The sequence below is a fragment of the Elgaria multicarinata genome, chromosome 3, assembly GCF_023053635.1.
Source record: "Elgaria multicarinata webbii isolate HBS135686 ecotype San Diego chromosome 3, rElgMul1.1.pri, whole genome shotgun sequence".
In the NCBI taxonomy this organism is placed as follows: Eukaryota; Metazoa; Chordata; class Lepidosauria; order Squamata; family Anguidae; genus Elgaria; species Elgaria multicarinata.
The window spans coordinates 24,583,513-24,601,708 of NC_086173.1; the positions used below are offsets into that span (position 1 = coordinate 24,583,513).

The 18,196-nt window shown below is 46.0% G+C and overlaps 1 protein-coding gene across 3 annotated transcripts in view; it reads left to right on the forward strand.

The window, feature by feature from the left end:
- CALCOCO1 (calcium binding and coiled-coil domain 1) overlaps positions 1-7,388 on the forward strand; it is a 29,727-nt gene extending 22,339 nt beyond the window's left edge. For 2 of the 3 annotated variants that reach the window (XM_063119679.1, XM_063119678.1), the window contains exons 14-16: positions 764-870; positions 2,506-6,982; positions 7,047-7,388. In XM_063119679.1, the coding sequence (XP_062975749.1) occupies positions 764-870; positions 2,506-2,707 (309 nt within the window). In that variant the 3' untranslated portion in view covers positions 2,708-6,982; positions 7,047-7,388. Of the gene's footprint in view, positions 1-763; positions 875-2,505; positions 6,983-7,046 lie in introns of those variants that run through there. The other variant, XM_063119680.1, reaches the window with a different exon arrangement.
- The last annotated feature ends 10,808 nt before the right edge of the window (positions 7,389-18,196 follow it).

The following is an 18,196-nucleotide window of genomic DNA, read 5'->3' on the forward strand; positions in this document are numbered from 1 at the left end:
TTTTCAAAGGCAGCCCCACGTATAACGCATTGCAGTAATCCAAGCGAGAGGTTATCAGAGCATGGATAACTGTAGCTAGGCTATCTCTGTCCAGATAAGGGCGTAGTTGGTATATCAACCTAAGCTGATAAAAGGTGCTCTTTGCCACTGAGTTCACCTGTGCCTCAAGTGACAGTTCTGGATCGAAGAGCACCCCCAAACTACGGACCCGATCCTTTAGGGAGAGTGCAACCCCGTCCAGGACAGGGCAACCAGGATAGTTGACTCCAGCCTTCCCAGACTGGCACCTGCCCTAATGCTTAGGACTACAACCCCCATCTCCCTGTCCATAGGTCTTGCTGGTTGGGGTGATGGGAGTTGTAGTCCAGGAACCTCTAGAATGCACCAACTTGGAGAGCACTGATTTACTCCGCCTGGTTGCTGCTCTCCAGGGGGGTCTTGGAAAGAAGGGTTTCCCATCACCTGCTGCCTGGGATCCCTTTTTTTTGCTGGACATGACAGGGATGACATCTGGAACCTTTTGCATGCAAAGCGGAGACTCAAAGAGGGAAAGAGTGTTTGTGTGTGTGAGAGCGAGAGGGTGGGGGAGAGGGAGAGACAGAGAGAATGTAAGGATGTGTTATAGCTCCACTTGATTGCTCAGGCCATGGCAGTCTGCCCTTAGGGCATAGGGGGAAGGATGGACCAGGGTCCCATTGCTGAGTTGCCTGAAGGTAGCAAAAGGCCAGCACGCTTAGACCACTTCTTTCTTTCCTGTATGTAGGAGGCAGAGGATGCGAAGGCCGTCCTGATGGCAGCTGCACAGAGTGGCGGAGAAGAAACCAGTCTGCTCCTTCCGGAACTGAGCAGCGGCTTCTATGAAGTGGCCCGGTGAGGGGTGCTGGGATGCGCCAGATTTCATTTTTACTCTAGCACTTTCCTCCAAGAAGTCGGTAGGAAAGACTGTCTGTGCTCTTCATTCGTCAGCACCTTTAAGGAGGGCTGTGCCTAGGCACTGGAATGCAGGAAAAGCGTAGACCGTAGGAGCAGGGTTTTCTTTTCTAGCAAAGCTAGAATAAATCATGTAAAACGTATTTTTTTAAAACCCAGGATAAATTAGGCAAAGTCAGAAGCATAGGCAAATTTGCAAAAATTAATACAGAGTCGCAGCTTTTGACTTTCATTGGTGCGGAATTTGGATTTGCTCAAGAGCAGGATTTTAAATGGTTTTAGCACAAGGTACATGCAGCCTTGGCTATAGAGATGAAGATTTGAAAGGTTATTCCAAATCTGAAACTAGGGATGTCTTAGAGATACACAAAGGAACCAAACAAGTTTGGATTTTTCTAAATCCGACCTGCGAATTCCACAGTGCACTTTGTCAGGCAGAGTCTGCAGAGCTGTGGCCCGTTTCCTAAACTCCGGGGATTTTGCACAAATTTCATCACCAAAAAAAATTCAAACATTTTTAAAAAAAAACCAGCCAAAAATGTGCATTTCCCCAAAAGGCTAAAGCATGAATATGCACATTTTGGGGGAACATACATTTGGGGGGAATTTGCACACCTGGAAATTCACACGTGCACAAATTTGCATTTGTGCAAATTCCGAAATTGGGGAAAAAAATACGATTCCATGGATGGGTGGACAATGGAATGAAAGTTGCTGGGGAAGCTGGTGGGGAGGGTACTGTTGAACTATGGCTTTCTTGGTCCCTGGCCGATGGCTGTTTGGCCACTGTGTGAACAGAGTGCTGGACTAGATGGACCCTTAGTCTGATCCAGCAGGGCTCTTCTTATGTTCTTAAAGGCACCAGATAGTCCACGAAACACACACAGAACGGATTTTACACAATCTGTCCTTCCCCTTTCTGAACTTGATTCTATACCTCTGGGGCAAGAGCACCTCTCCGCTCTGCCTATTCTCTATCTCCAGGATTTGTGTTGCCTTTCAGACTCCTCCTCCTGACTTTCCCTTTATTTCCCCAGTGCTAAGCCTGCCTACTTCCTTTGGAACACTGCCTCTGAGTGTCCCTTTCTCCTGCTGTTCTAGGCCGGTCCATCCTCTGCTCCTCCTTTCCTTGGCCCTTGATTCTCAGTTTATGGTCATTTGGAGTGTTCCGTGGGTTCGCTCTTGTCTTCTGCGAAGAAAGATGTCATTTGGTTTGTCTAAAACCTGCTGCCTGTGAAGCAGCACGTGGCCCCAGATGTCTTGTACGTGGCATGATAGAGTGAAGCGTTTCCCTTCCTTTTCGCTCAGGATCTTACAGACCCCCCCATCCTGCCCTGTGTCTGGCTTGATGGCCCCGTTGACTTTGGCCTCACACCCCCAGGAGTCTTGTGCCTTGTCTGCCTTAGCGACAAGACTCTCTCCTCCATCTTGGCTTTACGTGGTGAAGTCCATGGCCAAGTAAACGCCCCCATTACCATGCAAATGATCCAGCCATTTCATCAGATTCAGAGCTTAGGATTTGAGCAGTCCAATTTACACCATTTCCCCCCCTCTTTCTCTCCTTCCGTATTGCAGTGGGCTGACAGGGCGGCAAATGTCGGAACCAGGGTCCTGCGGGATGGGAGCATCTCCCTTGGACCTGCCCTCGCCAGCGTTTTGGAAGGAGTGTCCCATCTGCCACGAGCGCTTCCCACCTGAGAGTGACAAGGAAACCATGGATACGCATGTTGATGGGCACTTCTTTTTCAGCACCCACGACCCCTTCACTTTTGAGTGAACCCTCTGCACCACCCGTCCCCCCTCCAACCACCACCACTGTGCCCCCTCAGTTTCCCCTCTCCCCCTTCAGTGGGATCCAGGCTGGGTACCTTCCTTCCCTTCCCTAGAGAGCTTGCTAAGATGAATGCATTGCCCTAGCAGAGTGGCTTCACCTGCTAGGTGGCCCCAGCGGGTGCCATCTTCCTGGGTCCCTCCACAAGGCAGCGCAGTCAGAGCCAACTTGCATTGGGAGGAACAAAGTAAATTAGCCGTGTAGTTAACCAGGAGTGGGGGGACCTTTGGCTCTCCAGATGTTATGAGACTAGAACTTCCATTGCCCTAGATCATTATCCATCCTGGCTGGGGCTAACGGTGGTTGGAGTCCAACAACATCTGGAAGGCCTCAGGTTCCCCACACTTGCGGTTATCCAAAACTGAGCCTTGGTGGATGAGAGTTTAGAAATTAAATCAAATACTTCCTTTAACCTCTCCCACAGGTGAAAGGACCCGGTCAAACATGACCAGTTATTCTGTGATGTCAGGCGAGTTTGAAAAGAGAGTCAGTGACCCTTGTCAAACCCAAAGGGCTCTTGACACTCGTCCTGCTTCTCCCAGCGTAAGTGATGCTGTGAATGAAAGCGGGACAGGCAAATAGCTGCTGTTGGATCTCACCTTTCAGTGGAGAAGCGCCAAAACCCCAGCAAGGGTGTGTGACGGAAATACCCTGTGATTCCTTGTTTGTGCAGATAGGTCTGGGGTTTGGTTTTGTTTGATTTTATTTAATCACGGGATAGTAACTTAAAATGATAAACGTGCCCTCACATGTCTGTGACAAGCCCAATCATAGGAACACTCATTCTAATGGTCCAGACCAGCCTTCCCCAACCTGGTGCCCTACAGTAGATAGACACGCATAGGATGGTGTTGAGAGCTGCGTGGATGAGAATCCGAATCTCGGACCTGTGTTTCAAAGTTTGGAAAATTCACCCTTGAAACACCCCACCCCCTTCCCCAGTGTTCAGTACAAAAGCGGTTGTGAGAGTATTAAGGGTTAAGTAATAGGAAATTATCTTGAGTATGTGCCCTAGAGGGTCTGTGGCCTGGACAGAGATCCATAAAGCTTTTCAGCCCTTGGTGTGCACACACAGACTGTGTACACAAAAGTATCCCCGATTTGGTCACAGACCTTAAGTCCCTTGATGCTAATATGGAAAGATTGATGTATCTTTTGCTGGGCTGTACAATATCAGGCTGACCAGCTCCTCGCAAAGAATACTTTCCTGCACATACAGAACTGGCATGTAAGGAAGAGGATTTGAAGTTTGCATTTTCTCAGTTTAGGGAGTATTCCCACCACCACCACCACCACCATCCCTGCAGTCTGAAATGGCACAACCCAGCACCAGATGCCTCTGGTGGGGCTTCTGTTCATCTAAGTTTTAAATTCTGAGTGTGTGAGCCGAAAGCAGAACAGATGGGTGCAAATGAATAGATGTGGGTATTTATTGTTTTAGCTATAGGCCCTTACTCCAGCGAAACCTCAAAGATTTTATTGCTTGCATTTATATATTATATGGCATTGTGTGCTGTTGTTGTTGTTTTTAATAACTAAAGCAACCAGACTAGCAGATACGTAAATTAGAATAAAGCAGAGGAGAGATTTCAATAAAACCACTTCTTCCATGTCTCCCCACCACCAGGGAACAAAATTACACAAATTTGCCAGCAAGGGTTTTTTTTCCCCTCCCCTTAAACATGATCAATATCTTTCCTAAATGTAGCTGTTTCCTTTGCATAAATAGTGGGAAGCCGGTGTAATTTATTCCATAATAATATTCCAAAACGTTGCAATGATATCATTTAAAGTTTTGGAAAAACCAAGAAAACTAGAGGAGTGTGCAGTGAAAGGAATAAAAAGACATGTGGAAGGTCATTCATATAGGAGATGTTTTAGATAAGGGCTGAATCCAGGTGCTGTGGATCAGGATAGTATTCTGCATCCCCTGCCCCAGAATAAATTCGGCAAATTGTGTCAATTTGCATAAGCAATGAAAGAATTCTGTTTCCAAAATAAAACAATAGCAATGTGTAAATATTGGAAGAAATAGCCAGATTGGCCAGAGAGTCCTGTAGCAGGTTAAATACTAATTTACTAATAGTCCCATCATAAGGTTTAGAAACATGGGTGGCATTTTGGGTCATGCTGATGATGTTAAAAGGAAGCTGCAGAATTTTGAGCTGGGAACTCACATTTGCAGAATACACACAGGCATGTTTTTAGTTTAGAGATAATCTCCCATTGCCTAAGTGCTCTTGATCAGGGCTCTGTGCATTTGTGAGCACCTCCCAAATGCCCACATTCTGGTTTCTTCTGGTACTTCATTTAGACCACACGGCTTAAAAGGTACCTGTTGTTCTCTGGGGTCTTGTCAAGGGAGCAGAATAAATTAAGCAGTTTATGTAAATTTGCATAACATTGAAATCTGCTTCCAAAATAAAGGGCAGCAAAGTATCGCTTTCAGAAGAGAAGCCAGACTGGACTACCATGAGAACAAAAGTGTGTATCCCATGGCACTTTGATGACTAATTTACCGTAGCATGAGTTTTCATAGGAAAGAGCCCACTCCAGCAGAAATGTCACCAAACCGATATAGGATCTTTTTGAAAAGTCGAAAAAGGCCAAGAGAATGAAGTCAGATGATATTTTGGGGTGGGGGGCACAGTGTTGGCCAGTATTAACGACAGGTGAAAGACGAGTTACGGAGGGTGCGCTGACCCCCTCCCCCAATTGTGGTGGGGCCCCATCCCTCTGAACAAAAGCAACCGTTGCCAGGCTCAAAGAGAGTCTTCCACCCATCTTGTAAGGGCTAGAACGACAGGGAGCATTTTGGTTTTGCGTTGTTCTGATTGTTGTTTTTAACAAAGGAATTTGTAGTTCCGACAGTACATGATTTCGAGCTGGGAACTGCTGATGTGTAGAACGCACGGGAACGCTGCTGTGATGATTTGCATGGTATGGTCCCAATTCTAATACGGAAGAAACCCAGTTCAGTCGCTTGGCATATTTGGGCCAGCAGCAACAGGCAGGTCATGACTCTGAACGTCATGGGCACACTGGCCAGTCTGCGCAGGCCTGATACACACAGGCATGTGTGTGGCCTCTCCTTGGTACTCTGCACCCACCAAATATCCACCTCTAGTACTGTTAGGTGTGTTATCAGCGCGGCGGGGAGCAGCCAGAAGTTGGGTTGGCTCCTTGCACCTCATTTCTGATTTAACGGTTGTTCTATAGTTCCTCCTGCCTCACATGAAACAGGAGCCTAATTGCAATGGATGCAAACCTCAGAGTGTGTTTGCATATCCAGTTGCAGCGATAGTCAACGTTAGGGCTGGGGAGCCCATTCCTGGTTATGTTTTCCTCTCCCAGCCTGGTTCCCATTGTTGGACAATTGCCTGGCAGCCAATCTACATGTGCGGCATAATCTCGTGCGGTGGTGCTGGACTGTTCCATTGTAAACTACAGGCAGGGGATCCCATGTTCAAATGGTTCCCCCGTGAACAAAACTCCCTGCGTACACACACACAGGCACATAGATGACTAGCAGCATGGCAGGGGGAAGGGTTCTATGCCAACCTTCCCTCTGACGCACTAGTTTCTGTGTGTGTGGAGTTTGGGGGAAGCCTTTGAACTTCTGATGGGCCACCTGCAGTGTGACGTGGCCCAGCCTGGGACAAGCTGCCTTGACGTGGTTCTGCTGCACGGGTAAATGGGCTCCGAGGTTTGTAAGAGGCAAGAGCCCACGATGACTGATCACGTGACGACTGGCGATCGCAGATTGACACTTTTGAATGATTCAGCGATAACTGCAAGGACGGAGGGGGCAAATGAGACGGTGGCCCTTTACCAGCCATAGTTCCTTAAGTAGACTTGGTTCTTCCCCCCACCCCACCCCCTGCCCTCCTGACCTGTTTTGTAGTTGTTTTAAAGTAGGCCTTTCTCAGTGCTATCCTGCATCTATTGCCACCTCCTCTGCTTGCTACCTAGTGACTGCTGCCGCTTGCGTCTCCCTTTGACTGCATTGCACCTCCTGCGGGGTCCCCGTTGCGTTTGGCTTATTACGTTGCCTCCGTTTTTGTTCTCCCGCTCGCTGTACATATCCCCGCTGTTTATTGAGCTTCGGCCCTGCTTTCCACTAACCCTTTGGTTGCAACTTGTTATTTTTGCTGCTTCTTGGCATCTTTGCCAGGCCCTGAGATAAGAATGCAAGGCCCACCTTCAGCTACCGCGAGCAAGGTGGGGGGAGAGAGAGAGAGAGAGAGAGAGAGAGAGAGAGAGAGAGAGAGAGAGAGAGAGAGAGAGAGAGAGAGAGAGAGAGAGATGGCTCTCTAGCGACTGTGCCTTTTGGAGGGGCTGTAATGCCTCTGCTCACTTGCGTGGGGAACCTTTTCAGTGTGTGCCGCATTTCTGGTCGTGAGTTCTCACCTGTTTCTCTATGCCCTCCCTCTCCCTCCCCTAAACCCTTCTTTTTTATGGAATCCAATAGTCAATGGCAAAAGCTCAAAGCAATAATCCCCCCGCCCTGCTCCCTGATCTTGACACGCCCCCAAGTCTATGTATAGGGTGTACATATATATATTTATATTTATATTTATATGACATGTTGCAGCTATTCTAATAAAATGCAGTCTTTCTGCAACAACCTGCCTTGTCTGTCTGTTGAATATTGTGGTTACTGCAAGTGTATGTGTGATGCCACAAGGCTTCTACACATGGCCCAGCTTGGCTCCGGTGCCAGGAAATGACATCATCCATGAGAGCCAGCAGGCCACAGGTTTTGCCGAGCAGGAAAGGAAAATGGCTGCGGTGAAGCGAATGGGGTTGACCTCCAGGTCTCCGTCTGGTGCAACATCTGGGTTTCTAGAAAGGGGGAGCCATGTTGACGGACAGCGGGGGCAAAAGGAGAGTCCTTCCTCTAGGCTGAAGAAGCCTCTTTGCCAAACACCTTGACCAGCGCTGTGAAACGGAAGGGTTGCCTTCCATACACCAGAGCGCCCCCACTGCTACCGGCTTGCTTGGGCAAATTGGCCAGAAAGAGATCCATTCCCTCTCATTCTAAAGGGCAGTAAGAACTTTCAGCTAAAATATCTCTGCATTTTAGCCCTGCCCCTTTTGCCTTCAGCCATGCCCCCACTGGAATGTGCCCCCCGAGAATTTTTCCAAGATGGAATGTGGGCCTTGTGCTTAAAAAGGTTCAACACCCCTGGTCTACCACTTGATGCTTGGAGCAGGGAAAGGGCAAAGCTGCTTTTGCCAGCTAATTCACAGAGTGAATGAATCGTGTGAGCAACTGCCTTCCTTTATGTTGTCTCTCTGTGAGCACCACATCTCCAAAGGGGCAGGCATTACCCCCAGATCGCTGCATGTCAAATCGAAGCCAGGAGAGTGAGTGGAGTGGTGTGGTGGGGAGAGAGAGAAAGAGGAACTTGTACCAAAGGGAGGACCCCTCTGCCTTGGAAGCCCCTCCAAAACACCATTGAGTTAGTAATAAATGTTCTCAACTGGACAGATGAAAAAATAATAATAGCAACAACAACAACTCATTTATTAATAGCACAACACAAATCCAAACATCATACAACTAATTAAAACATTTAAAACCAATACATCACTAAAAGCAGCACATCATTAAAAGGCAAATTTAAAATTCAAGTGGGTAGGCCTGCCAGAAGAGATCAGTCTTTATGGCTTTCTTAATTTCCAGAAGACTCTTAAGTTGATGACTATTAAGTTGCTCTCTGGGCCTGAAACTTCTAGCTCCCCCTGACCTTTGCACCTGGTGGAAGCACTTCTTGCTGAATGTGGTAGCGGATGAACCTGTATCTGAGCATGTACAGATGGCATTGCTGTGAAATGGTTGTAGCCTGCTCCACAAAGCAGCGGACAAGTCAATGTAGAAAAGGTTCCTGAAAACCAGCACTGTCCTGCAATCAGCGCCGGTGCCAAGATTTGGCATTGCTGGGCACCTGCTGCAGCCCATGTCCCCTGGGGGGGGGGGCATGCATGACCCCTCATTGGACCCTATTCCTGCTCCACTGTTTTTACTGCCTGTCCTGTATCTTCACGGGTATGAGCAGCAATAGGAGCAAAGAGGAGGGGCAGCAGAGTCCAATTAATTGTTTTTACTGCTTTTAAATTATATATTGTTTTAACTTGGTTCATGTTTTCAGCTGTGTATATTTATTGTTTTATGCTGCATTCTTTTATCTGTACACCGCCCTGAGATCCTAATGATATAGGGCAGGATACAAATGTTTTAAATAAATAAATAAATTTGCTTTGTCCTCGCTTCCTGGGCGGGGACGCAGACTGGACCCACAGGGAGAGGGCAAGTGAATGGGCCACAGTGACAAGGAAGGGAGCCCACTTGTGGTTGGTGGGGCAGCACTAAGGGAATCTTCCCCAAGGGCTCCCCAAAATCTGGGGCCAACACTGTGCCTAAAGTATCAGCCCCACAGTTTCAGCTGTTTAAAAACACCCATTTTTAAATACTCAGCGAAAGTCTCCCAAACTGTATCTGTCAGAGATTGTTTTAAGCTAACCTTCACCAACGTCGTGCCCTCCAGAAGTTTTGGACTTCAACTCCCATCAGCCCCAGCCAGCATGACCAGTGGTTACGAAGGGTGGAAGTTGTCATTCAAAACATCTAGAGGGCACCGGGTTGGAGAAAGCTGTTTTAAGGCTAAACTAAGCCCGTTGTTCATTGATTTAAGTTTTGGGGTTTGTTTTATTTTAACTGTATATTGTATTATATATTTATATTTATAATCACCTTGTGAGGGTTTACCCTGAAATGCTGGGTATATTTACTAGTAGTAGTAGCAGTAAGAGGTTTGGAATCCTTGCCATCAAAGGCAGTAGCTGCACTAACTTTGAAACCTCTGGCCAAGTTTGCCACTCCAGAATGATGCAGTGGCAGTGAGTTCCACAGTTTTAACCAGCACATTGGACAGGAAAGCAATCTGAATGATTTCACTGCTGCCAGCAGCATTTTCCTAAAGATGGTCACATTTTCTTGTTTCAACCACTAGGTCCCCGTCCTTCCCCATCCCTACCAGGCCCAAACCCAAGCAGGGGAAACTAGCATGCCTGGGAAGGAGAGAACCGCTCCCCCTGTTCCAGCACTAGAGCAGATAACGACAAAATCAATTTTTATCACCCTTGGCTTTTATGGACCCTTTAAAATATAACAGCAAATCATTGAGGAATTCATTATTCCCCCCCCCCCCTTCTCTCTTTCTCTCCCGGTGTGTGTATGTCTCGGGTGTCTGTGTGTGTAATTTTATTTAATTAGAAATGTAAAATACAAAAGACCCGCAGGCAGGTGAAGATGGACAGGCGGAGCGGTGCTGAGTGATGGCCCAACGAGGCCGGATTTACGGCTGTACGGATGGAGGCTTTGCCCTTGTATAGCCAATAGTAATGGAGTGTTGCAATCCAAGTCTTAAGCGCAATGGGTGACCTGGGATCTATAGATCATTAATACAACCTGACGCACGGCTGCTGCAATTATCCGAGGTGAATAAGATGGAAACGCAGCAGAGCGGGAGGGGCAGCCGGCTTAGAAGAGGCCAGGTGCCAAGCTGTGGAGGGTTCAAAGAGGGGCTGACGGCCCTGGCTGGGCGCTGCTGGGGTAAAGCACAAGTGGATGCAAGAAAGCATGGGGGTGTTGGTTTTTTTTAAAAAAAATACACACACACCTTCCAAAATGTCTCATATGCATGGGCAGAACCTCGGCGTATCCAGCTTATTAGCCGTCTATTTTCCTCCACTCTATCAGGAAACCAGCACCAGAGTCTGAAAAGCAAATCCACTCCCCATTCTGTGCCAGGCTCCACCCAGAACCTGCTCTGATGCCATCTTCCCTGGCTCTGCCCCCTTCCCCATGCCCAACTTGCACAGCTGCCGGGGCTACAGGGATGGCTGAGATCAAAAGCTGCCATCTAAAGGCCTCCCTCTCCTGGTCGGATGCTCTCTAGGGTGGCCACTCCAGTATCTCCCTATAGGGGACAAAAGGGAACCGATTTGCATAGTATTTGCCTATGTTAATTTCTGTGTACAGATGCAAATTTAGGAGTGGTTATTATAATTCAAATAGAAATACGGTGCATCCGTATTTCTGTCCATGCTCTGGTAACCTCCAAGTTAGATTACTGCAATGCACTCTATGTAGGGCTGCCTCTGAAGACGGTTCGGAAGCTGCAGCTCGTGCAAAATGCAGCGGCCAGATTGATTTCGGGAACCAGAAGGTTCGACCATATAACACCTGCTCTGCTCCGCTTGCACTGGCTGCCTGTATGTTTCCGAGCCCAATTCAAGGTGCTGGTTTTGACCTATAAAGCCTTACACGGCTTGGGACCACAATACCTGACGGAACGCCTCTCCCGACGTGAATATACCCGGTCACTACGTTCAACATCTAAGGTCCTCCTCCGAGAGAGGCTCGGAGTGTGGCAACGAGGGACAGGGCCTTTTCAGTGGTGGCCCCCAGACTCTGGAACGATCTCCCTGACGAGGCTCGCCTGGCGCCAACGCTGCTATCTTTCCGGTGCCAGGTGAAGACTTTCCTCTTTGCCCAGGCATATAGCGGCACATCTTAATCACCCACATGTTTAGTTTTTTAACGGTTTCTAATGCTTTATGTGTGTATGTTCTGTGTTTTAGAATTTTAAATTTTGTATACTTGTTTTAATCTTAATTTTAGAATTTCTGTAAACCGCCCAGAGAGCCCTGGCTATGGGAGTGGTATATAAGTACAATAAATAAATAAATCTCGCCATTCTGTGGAAGACTTGAGACCCGGTGACCTCTGTGCTTGCCTGTTGGGCCGGCTGTCCAGGTACCAACTGCTGTCAGTGAGCAATGTACCTTACACTTCATTCGCTTTAAACTGGAATGAGACAGGACAGCCCCTCAAATAGAGGATTGCCCTCTGAAAGAGGACAGCTGGCCACCCCACACTCATATGTCCTCTCTTGCACAGAAGGGTTTTTTCTTTGCACTGTGCTCCCTTAGCAAAACCCCAGAAAATAGCAGGTACCTTTTAAACCATGCAGTCCAAATGAAGCACCAGAAGAAACACCTTGGTTTAATCGCAGCACTTCAATGGGTACCAGGATCTTTTAACTTGAAACATTCATCCTGTCATAATTGGTTGAGGCTTTTCCTTGGCACGCTTTGCTACAGGCATGGAGAACCTGTGGAGTCCAATGTTGTTTAAGTCCAACTCCCGTGAGCCAGTGGCAGCAGAATGGCCAATGGTCAGGGGTGCTGGGCGTTCGTCTCTCATGATATCTGGAGGGCCCGGATTCCACACTCCTGTTCTGTTGGCTAGGTTTTTTTTTGGCTCCAAAACTGCAGCAGCAGAGCAGCAGCTGGGGTGGCATGGTAGGGTGGCCAGGTCCCCTATTTTACAGAGGACAGTCCTCTATTTGAAGGTGTCCTTTTTTTTTTTTTTAGAGGACAGTCCTCTGTTTGAAGCTGCCCCACATATGAAGGGCTCTCTAGTCCAAGCCTAGTTAAAAATGAAAGGAACCTTAGAAGGGAGAACAGGGAGGGGCAGCACACTGAACAGGCACATTGTTCACCCTGTCACCGTCCTCCCCATTATGGTGAGACAGATTACATTTCTGTGCAAGTCATAGCAATTCTTTCTAAATCTATATCTGTAAGTTAGCATATGGGCATTTAATGCAAATTTATGTCAGCTCTTGCCCCTTTTTGGTGTGGCATTTCCTCTTTCCTTGTGATCTGTAAATAGCCACCGTGCTGCATGGTCATAGCCTTCTTTTATTCAGCTGTTTGGTGGGGCTGGACTGCAGGGGTAGCGGATTGGTGTGATCATAGCCTTTTTTCTTTAATAATAATAATAATAATAATAATAATAATAATAATAATAATAATAATAATAATAATTTATTTCTTGCCCACCTCTCAGTTTGGATCAAGGCAGGGCACAACAATAAGTATAAAATAAATAAAACTGAATTTAAAACATATTATACATTATTAAAACATCCTATAGTATAGTGTATACATTATTAAAACATCCTGTACATTATTAAAACATCTCAGCCATGCTACTCACAGGCAACCCTGCCAGCTGGATGGGGCTGTGGAATCATGTCTGGAGTCTTTTGGGTAAAGCTATAGATATGTAGCCGGTGGAGGGGTGGATGCATTTTCGGTGGGGCTGTGAATCCATTCTGGGTTTCAGTCACAACCAGCCAGATCTCCAAAGGAGCTATCCAAGGTTCTGGTCCTTATCCCCCCCCAATAGGTTCAGCACCTTGGACAGCTCCTTTAGGGTTCTGGCTAGTTCTGACTAAATCCCAGAATGGATTCACAGCCCCACCAAAATAGGAGCTACCAGCCTCCACTTGTTTGAACAAGGCCCACATCTGTGTGCCCTACACATGCATTTCCTTGGCAGTAGGTTCCCTCAAAGTGAGATGGTGCAATTCTATACATGTCTGCTCAGAAGTAAAAATGGCAGAGTGTCTTGTGGCACTTCTAAGACCAACGAATTTAAAAGGCATAAAGTTGTCTTCAGTAAAGTTCACCCCACCACCTGACATCAGAAAAAGCGATATTCAAACCAAACCGTGGGAGAACATTTCCTCCCCCCAGGGCCCTCCGCCACTGACTTTAAGGGGACCATGATTGAAGAAAGGAACTTCAGAGATAGACCACAATGCAAACAGCTCAACTGCAATTCATCAGGAGGTTCAGCTGTATCTCCTGGGACTTGAACTGTGTGTGGCATATATGAAAACCAATATCCGAAACATGACTTGATAACAATCCAACACTGCCTAAATGTGCATTAAAACCCGAGTGAGATCATGAGCTTAACGGCCCCAGAGTCTATTGATTTCAATGGGCTCATGCGCTCAAGCACACTTAGGTTTGAGGTTGAATAGTGGCCACACGTTCAAATATACAATCGGTAAAAACAGAGCAATATCCATAAGTTAAACAGCAGGCTTATGGCTAACCTTCTGCGGGATGAATTGGAGGACCTTGTGAACTAGAGTAATAGAAATGGAATGGAATTCAATATGTGCGAAGTGGAAGGTCCTCTGACTTCTGCTTGTTTATTGTCTGTGCTAAAACAGGCCCGAGACTGCTAGTGGCTCAGAGCATAAGAGTTGAGGAGCCCCAAGGCTCAAAGCACTTGATAAACATACCGTGAAATCCTATGCATGGCCCTGTTCAGACAACACGCTAAACCATGCTGCTTAACCACAAAATGGTTAATGGAATGCATTAAGGTTCATGCATTCCATTAACCATCCTCAGGGGTCCTTCTCTGTGAGCCCCTTCCAAAGGAAGTGAGGCAGGTGGCTACCAGGAGGAAGGTCTTCTCTGCTGTGGCACCCCGGCTGTGGAATGAGCTCCCTAAGGAGGTTCGCTTGGCACCTACATTATATGCTTTTAGATGCCAGGTGAAGACCTTTTTATTCTCCCAGCATTTTAACAGTCTATAAATATATTTTAACTTGGTGTTTTAAATTCGTAATTTTGCATTGCTGCTGTTTTTATCTGGTTGAGCTTTCAAATTGTATTTTATATTATGGTTTTATACTGTTGTTTTATACTCTGAATGTTTTTAATTTTTGTGAACCACCCAGAGAGCTCCGGCTATTAGGCGGTATAGAAATGCAAATAAATAAATAAATAAATAAATAAATTCTGTGGTTAAGCAGCATGGTTTAGCATGTTGTCTGAACGGGGCCTCTGTCTTCTCAAATATACAATCCATTGAGTGCAATGAAGCTGGATCCCAGTTAAGTCGGTATAGGATTGCAGTCTGAAGCAACCTGCTTTTCTCTCGGCTGCAGCCTTCTCCTCCCCTCTGTCTGAAATCTGTAATATGGAAAAAACTGACTTACCTGAGATTGCTGAGAGGATGCATATGACATGTTTTGAATGCTCAAGAAAAGGGGGGTGTGGGTGTGGGTGTGGGGGGTGTTGCATTCTATACTGCCTTTCTGGAATCAGCCAAGGTGTCTTACAAAAAATGGGAAAACAAAAATCATAAATAAATAAATACCTAGTAATTTTGGTTCTGCATCTCTGATAAATATGCATGTGTGCACATACACAGGCACACACATGATCAAATGTAATTTTTAGTGCCACGGGACTCAGCTGTAAATGACATATAAGGAAAAAAAATCTTTTAATATTGGTGGATCATAAAATGACAGAAAAGACTGGTCTCAGAAGTCAGTAAAAACCTGCATCAGGATAACATCTTGAGCTGGGGAAGATTGAGTGGGAGTGGTTACCAGGTCATCTAGCCCCACCCACCACCACTCCTAAATACTGGAATCTATCTCACGGAATCCCGGGCAAGGATAGATTTGTCATAGATAGCAGCTACATAGAGGATGAGCACTTTTTAAAATATAACTGATTGGATCCAGACTTAATCATGCTCAGAGTAAATTGATTGAAATCAATGGGTCTACTCTGTTATTCTCAGCTTACTTGTGTCATTGATTTCATCATGATTAAGTCTGGATCCAACCCAATGCATTTTCATTGGGGTTATTTATACACTTTTGCATGGCACTGGTGAGATCTTATTTGGAACTCTGTGTCCAATTTCAATCAACTATTTCCCAGAAAGGGGGTGGGGTCAGATTAATAGAGGTGCAAAGAAGAGCAGCTAGAATGGTTACTGGGATGGTGGAAACTGTTGAGCAGAGATTCAAAGAATTTAGGCTACAACTCTATATCCACTTACTTAGGAATGAATCCCACTGAACTCAATGGGGCTGACCTCTGAGTAGACACATATAGGATTGCAGTGAGTCTGCTGTGGGGAGCGGGGAGAGTTAAGAGGAGGGGATCTGGTGGCAGTCTACAACTGTTTTATCGAAAATAACGAAGTGGAGAAAGGGGGGAGAAGAGCTAAAGATGGTTGTGAGTAGCAGGATGAATTTTAAAAACTAACCACTAGCAAGTTTAGACTGGGAACTCAAAGCAATGTTTGAATGATTATCACTTGGGCAGGAAGGAAAGAGCCTCACTTGTTTCAAGCCAATTTAGTACAACCGAACAGGGTTGTTGTTCACACATTTATTTTGATGTTGTAAAGTTACCACATTGGTAGACAAGTGTGCAGAATGATGGAGGGTGGACCACTAAAATGCTCATTTGCTATGATACGAAATTTCCCTTGCTCCAGTCTTGGGGCTTTCAAGAATCCACACCACCACGCCATTGTTTGACAAGTTCCCTTTACTGCAGGGCTGGGGAAACTGTAGCCTTCTGGATGCTGTTGGACTCCAACTCCCATCAGCCTTCACCAGCATGGCCAATGTTGTCATAGTCCAACAACATCCCAAGGGCAGCAGGTTCCCTGCCCATGCATTGCAAAGAAAGCCACACAGATGATACCCTGTTTTCATCACTGAGTCAGCAGGGTGGCCATATGAAAAGGAGGACAGGGCTCCCGTATCTTTAACAGTTGTATTGAAAAAGGGGATTTCATCAGGTGTCCTTGGTATGCATGCAGCACCTGGTGAAATTCTCTTCATCACAAGGTAAAGCTGCAGGAGCCTTGCCCTCTTTTGTATCTGGTCAAGAAAGCAGGGCTCCTGAAGCTTTAACTGTTGTAATGAAGAGGGAATTTCACCAGGTGCTGCATGCATACCAATGACACCTGCTGAAATCCCCTTTTCAATACAACTGTTAAAGATACAGGAGCCCTGTCCTCCTTTCCATATGGACACCCTAAGCAACACCCTGTTCTGCTCATTGGCTCCTGCTAACATCAGCGGCCTACATACTTCCAGGTCTCGTTCAACAGCTTAGCTTTGAGCCTTGCGCTCTTCCTTCCCTCTCTTGTGGACACTCCGGGTAGTTGTGACTGCTTCTTTGCTCCTGGTTCCCTCACACTACCTCAAGGTTGGCCAAACATAGGAATCTCCACAGCTTTCAGCATTTCGCAGAAGAAAACGTCCTGGATGATTCCGCTTGTCACTCAGTGGTGGTGCAAAGATAAGGAAGCTGGGCACAACCGCGTTTCCATGACTGCTAAAGGATTAGGATATCTAAAGTTGAAAAGCTGCTATGCCAGTCCTTCATGTTCTCAGCCAATGATCACAATCTTCACTGTAGAGGCCAAAGCCTATGTTACTTTAAAGACAGAGCTAGCAGCTACATCTTTTGTTGTTGTTGTTGTTTACTCTAGAGCAGCCTTCCTCAACCTGGGGCGCTCCAGATGTGTTGGACTACAACTCCCAGAATGCCCCAGCCAGCTGGCTGGGGCATTCTGGGAGATGCAGTCCAACACATCTGGAGCGCCCCAGGTTGAGGAAGGCTGCTCTAGAGTAAGTGCAGGGGCTCTGATATGGATCTGGACACTAGCCTGATTTGGGGGGGGGGGCATTCTTGCAATGTATATTGGTAAATACCGATGGCATATCAGCAGAAGACAGGTTGTGTGTTTATTATTATTATTATTATTATTATTATTATTTATTTATTTATTTATTTATATAGCACCATCAATGTACATGGTGCTGTACAGAGTAAAACAGTAAATCGCAAGACCCTGCCGCATAGGCTTACAATCTAATAAAATCATAGTAAAGCAATGAGGAGGGGAAGAGAATGCAAACAAGCACTGGGTAGGGTAAACAGGCACAGGGTAGGGTAGAACTAACAGTATAAAGTCCAAGCAACATCAAGTTTTAAAGGCTTTAGGAAAAAGAAAAGTTTTTAGCTGAGCTTTGGACATGGCACATTACATACTTGACTGTCCATTATATACAGATATAAGAAAAAGTTATTTAGAGCCTCTTTTCAAGAAAGTGAAATATAGGGGTGTTAAGGAGATCCTGAGATATTTATTACATTCAGCCAACCCATATGTGATACAGAGAGTTGCACTATCTTCAGTGAAAGCTACTAAATATAGAACAAAGTTTTTGGATACTATTGGTGTGAAGTGTTACAAAGATTCAGAGATATGAATACAATTTGACCGGTTATTAAAAGTTTTAGTATGTTTGCCGTTCACCTACCTTACCATCATTTCAGCTAAGAGTTGTTATGTATTTCATAGTTCTGTTGTTTTAACCTTATGTGTAACTTTTGTAAACAGTTTTGTAAATTTCTAAGTTTGTATGTGTTGCAATGATCTGTGGATTGAGCAATAAACGTTTGGAAATCTTTATCAAAGCAGGGGTGGACAACTTGTGATCTTCCAGATGTTTGGGATTACAATTTCCATCATCCCTAGCCAGCATAGGCTATGGTGAGAGATGATGGGAATTGTAGGCCAACTCCATTATCAACACATGCAATGGAATGAGATGTTGGAACACTGAGGTAGAATGGACATGACCACTTCAGAATAGAAGCAGGGATACTGCTTTGGAATACTCCACCCACCCACCCCATGTAAAGCAGAATCCAAACAAAAGCAGCTCC